This window comes from Corvus brachyrhynchos, unplaced genomic scaffold (assembly GCF_000691975.1).
Source record: "Corvus brachyrhynchos isolate BGI_N302 unplaced genomic scaffold, ASM69197v1 scaffold200, whole genome shotgun sequence".
Taxonomy (NCBI): domain Eukaryota; kingdom Metazoa; phylum Chordata; class Aves; order Passeriformes; family Corvidae; genus Corvus; species Corvus brachyrhynchos.
The window spans coordinates 3,461,967-3,466,379 of record NW_008236184.1 but is presented as its reverse complement, the minus strand read 5'-3'; the positions used below and the strand labels follow the sequence as shown (position 1 = coordinate 3,466,379).

General features: G+C 39.4%; 1 protein-coding gene across 1 annotated transcript in view; it reads left to right on the top strand.

Annotated features, from left to right (window-relative positions):
- LOC103618712 (myocardial zonula adherens protein) overlaps positions 1-3,292 on the top strand; it is a 51,856-nt gene extending 48,564 nt beyond the window's left edge. Inside the window, exons 14-16 of the mRNA XM_017737927.1 lie at positions 705-1,400; positions 2,064-2,286; positions 3,013-3,292. Of these exons, the coding sequence (XP_017593416.1) occupies positions 705-1,400; positions 2,064-2,286; positions 3,013-3,150 (1,057 nt within the window). The 3' untranslated portion in view covers positions 3,151-3,292. The remainder of the gene's footprint in view (positions 1-704; positions 1,401-2,063; positions 2,287-3,012) is intronic.
- The last annotated feature ends 1,121 nt before the right edge of the window (positions 3,293-4,413 follow it).

Here is a 4,413-nt window from a genome sequence, read left to right as displayed (position 1 = left end):
GCCTGCGGGGGCCGGCGAGGCCGCGAGTACCCCCGGAGCTTCAGCGGGGATGCGGGGCAGCGCTCAGCAGCCGTGTGGCTCTGCAGTCTGTGGGCACAGGGATGGACACCTGTCCTGTGAGGAAGGGCTGAGGGAATTGGGATTGTTCAGCCTGGAAAAGAGAAGGCTTTGGGGTAACCTAATTGCGGCCTTCCAGAACTTGAGGGGAACTTACAGGAAAGATGGGGCAAAACTATTTACAAGAGCATGTAGTGGCGGACAAGGAGAGATTGGGTTCAAATTGAAAGAGAGTAGGTTTAGATTAGATACAGAAGGAAGAAATTTTTCCCTGTGAGGGTGGTGAGGCACTGGAACAGAAGCTGTGGCTGCCCCTCCCTGGAAGTGTTCAGGGTTGGATGGGCTCTGAGCAACCTGGTCTGGTGGAAGGTGTCCCTGCCCGTGGCAGGGAGTGGAACGAGATGATCTCTAAGGTCCCTTCCCACCCAAACCACTTCGTGACTCATATATTTCACTGACAACACATAGTTACTGCTGTGCTGCAAGTGCTTTGCATCTTGCTGTGTTTCAGAAGTTTAGTATGTAAATAAGAAGCTGATGTTACAATGTGAAAGTGGCCCCTTTAGCTATTCTAATAAAACACTTCTGTATCTCAGATTGAAATAAGATTGTTTATAATAATTTTGTTTGTTTTTTGTTTGTTTCAGGAAATTCATTGCTAGGCTTCCAGATAAGGGTAAGAAGATTTCTGATTTTGCTGAAAAGCTGAAGCTTGCCATTTTCCAAGAGGAAGAACTTGCCAGGACAGCTGAGTTGTTATCTGCTGTCAGGTTGGAGTTTCAGGCAAAACAGGAGGAGATTAGTACAAACAAACAGGAAGTTGTCCTAAATGAGGACACAGTGAACAGTGCAGATTCCTCAGTCTTTAATGAAAACTCTAATATTAAAGATATTTCTGATGTTTCTCCTGAAAGGCAGGAGGCAGAATGTATTGAGGAAGATGCCACAAATACAGCTTCGGAAAATCAAAGGACTCAGAGGAAGAATGATAAAGTAAAGACTGTTACAAAGGATCAGAATTGTTTTTGTGAAGTTGTCTCCAAGCCAGCCACGAGCAGTCATCTGAACAATGATCAGCAGGTCTCTCAGAGCAATACTGAGGATGATACAGAAAGTACAGCTGCTTTGGACAGTAGTAAAGATGCCTTGGTTGATGCCTTTCAAAGAGTTACAATTGCAGATGGGGAAAACAGTGAAAAAATATTGGAAAAAGAGCAGGATGTGGCAAAACATAAATGCAATGTATTTGGAAGCCAGCATCCCAAGACACCACATTATATTGAAGTTCTAGAGGCTAGAGCTAAGAATCCAGTCATAAAAAAACCCAAATTTAAAACAAATGTGTAAGTATTATGAAATAGAAAAACCTTTTGTGAGATACTTGATGTGCATAAAATTGGAAATGGTACAGAACAAGCATGATGGCTTTATGTTCTAGTGATGATTAAAGAGATTTAAAGTCTCAGGACACCCGAGGTTCATATGTTGGCTCTTTAGTTTTAAATGCCACAGAATCGCAGTACTGAGCAGTGGTCTCATTCTGCCCATTAAAACAATTGTCATGAATCTTCACAGAATTTCATAGCTTAAGATGCAAAACTACTAAACAATTGGCAAAAATTTTGGATCAGTTCTAAAACATGTAGAACTTTAATAGCTGGCAGCCTTTTGCTTTTTCTACACTTTTAGGAAAATTACAGTTCACATTGTTCTGGTAGCAGTAGCAGTTTGTACCTTGTGTGACCCCCAAAGCGTTGCTACTTCAGTTTGCTAATAAATCAGCAAACCAGCTTGGTTCAGTGTCAGGAGGAGCTTGTGATATTGTCTCTCTGCAGAGAAATAGTTCTAGTTTTTCTGAGTGCTGCTTACTTTTTATTTGTCTGTGTTTTTGTAGTACTTCAGATTTATTTTCCACTCTTACGTGTTAAAAGTAAGTTTTGGAACTGGAGTTGTTCAACCTTGTGATGCAAACTTGGGTCACAACTTAGGTGTTTCATGTCTCCCAGATTATCAGGAGAGCAGAGTGGATCATCTCATGGTTCCTCATCCAGTCAATCACCTGGGGGATTTGGCTCTCTAGTTCCTCCAGAAGAAAGACGACTCAGAGATAAGAAACATTTGGATGACATCACAGCAGCTCGACTGCCACCACTTCACCACTCCCCCGCTAAGCTGTTATCCATAGAGGAATCCATAGCAATTCAGATACAGCAAAAAGAAGCTTATGAGGTATGAATTTACAGTTTGGTCTGAAAATTATATAATCAGGATCACTCCTAAAAAAGAAAACATAAAGGGATCTTTTCATGATGGTGAATTGAGATGGGCAGACTTTGAGGAAAGGCACTTTGTCTTGTATTTGATTCTTTTAATGATATAATTAAAGAATGTATTATTGGCCTCTGAAAGTATTAGTTCTACATTAAACAAAATCTGTGTGTGTTGATATGCTGAACTTACTGCACTTTCTTCACTCTTCATTAAAGAGTTTTTGTCCCTTGCATAAATGAAGGGCCTAGCAGTATTTGTTATGTTAAAATATGCAAGTATCTACATTTGCCTTTATTTCTGCTGTGTCTGAAGAATCCAAGTTCTGAGGTTCTTCAAAATCTCTTGTAATGGATTTTGACTTTCCAGGTAGTGTCAGGCTAATGTTTAAATTAGACACTATTGTAGAAGTGTTCTGTTAAAACTGACACTAGTGTATCATGGGTGGGGGCAGCTACAGGGGGAATTTCAACTCTTACTAAAAAGAATCAAATATTAATAGTATAATTATGTGTAAGTGTGAAAAGAAACCTGAAATTTCTTTGCTAGTTACTAAAACTTTTAATTAAGCCCGCTTTGGAATTACTGGTAGTATGATGTCCAGTTTATACTTTAGTATATTAGTTTATTCATGAAAATGACAAATGAACACTTTTTTTAACCTGTGTCCTTTTTTTCCTTACATAGGAAATGCAAGCCAAGCTTGCAGCACAGAAGCTTGCAGAGAGACTGAATATAAAAATGCTCAGGTTTGAACCAGAGGGGGAGGCCTCAATGCAGTACAGAGAAGTGAGAGATGAAGATTATTTTTCAGCAGAAGACTGAATACATGAAAGGGTATCTGAGGATGAGCCATGTGACTGATCTTTATGCAGTACTTCTTAAAACCCAAACCCGAATATTGAGAATGCTTGATCTAGTCAGTTTTTTCTTAAAATTTTCACATGACAGCTCCAGGAAGGGTTCAGTGTAGACATAATAAATATACATGTGACATATATTTATCAGTCTTATTTGGGGACTGTTCTTTGAGCACTTGGGGCAGCCAGTCCTTGTGGAATGCCCCACAGTTCTCAGCTTTAATAAAGTGAGCTCTTTAATACACTTTTACAGGCTATGATGGGTCAGCTACAAGAGAAGGTTTCTTCTGTGCAGTAATGCGATTGCAAAGGGCTTTGGCACAAAACGTGTCCATAAAGTAAGCTGAGGTGCCTGTGAACTGTTCACGTGTATGAAAGCTCTTGTCTTGTATAAATGTGAGATACTTCTTTTACCTATTTAATATTACCTTGCTTTTACCATATGGTGAAAATACCTGCTCAGAAATTTACAATAAATACCTGATCTTTAGGCTGTAAAGTAGCTTCTTACCACATGAGAACTTGTTTCTGAGCCTGCACCTTAAAATAACACTTGCTGCCCTTATGTTGTAAATAGGGAAGAATTTAAAGTTATTTTGTAACTCAAATTCCATTTGGGCTTTAAGGGACTGCTGTTTGATTTGGTTATTATGGCAAAGCACATAGAGAGATCAAGTTAATCTGAAGACTTTACTATTTTTATTAAAGATTTTCATGTTTTTCCTTATTTTTGTACACTGCTTTCATACTTTGGAGTACTATTTTTTCATAGTCCAGTACTGTAAATTAAGAGATCCACCCTCTGGTTTTCTTGGAGAAAGTGTTCTGTGTATTTTTAAGTTTTGGCTGTTAACTTGAAGACAAAAAGCAACCTTCCTTACAAGACCATGAATAATAGTATGAATTTGGAAAGATAAGGAACACACCTGGCCAAGTATCTCACAATGATATTTCACTGTGGGCTAGGATTTTCCAAGCCTAGTTTGAATTCAGTTCTTAAAAACAAACCTCAGAGATTCCTTGTATAGCCTGGCAACACCTGTTTTGCAAGATGTTGCCACAGCTGTCCCTGGTTGTGTACATGTTCCTGCAGGAATGATGTCTTTGGAAACCAAGGCTTCTCCAGCTGCAAGTCATTTAAAAAGCTGCACGGGATGAAAATGGGGGAGGAAGCTCTCTGCCACTTCTTGAGTGCATATAGCACTTTCCTAGCAGGCAGTAACTCTTT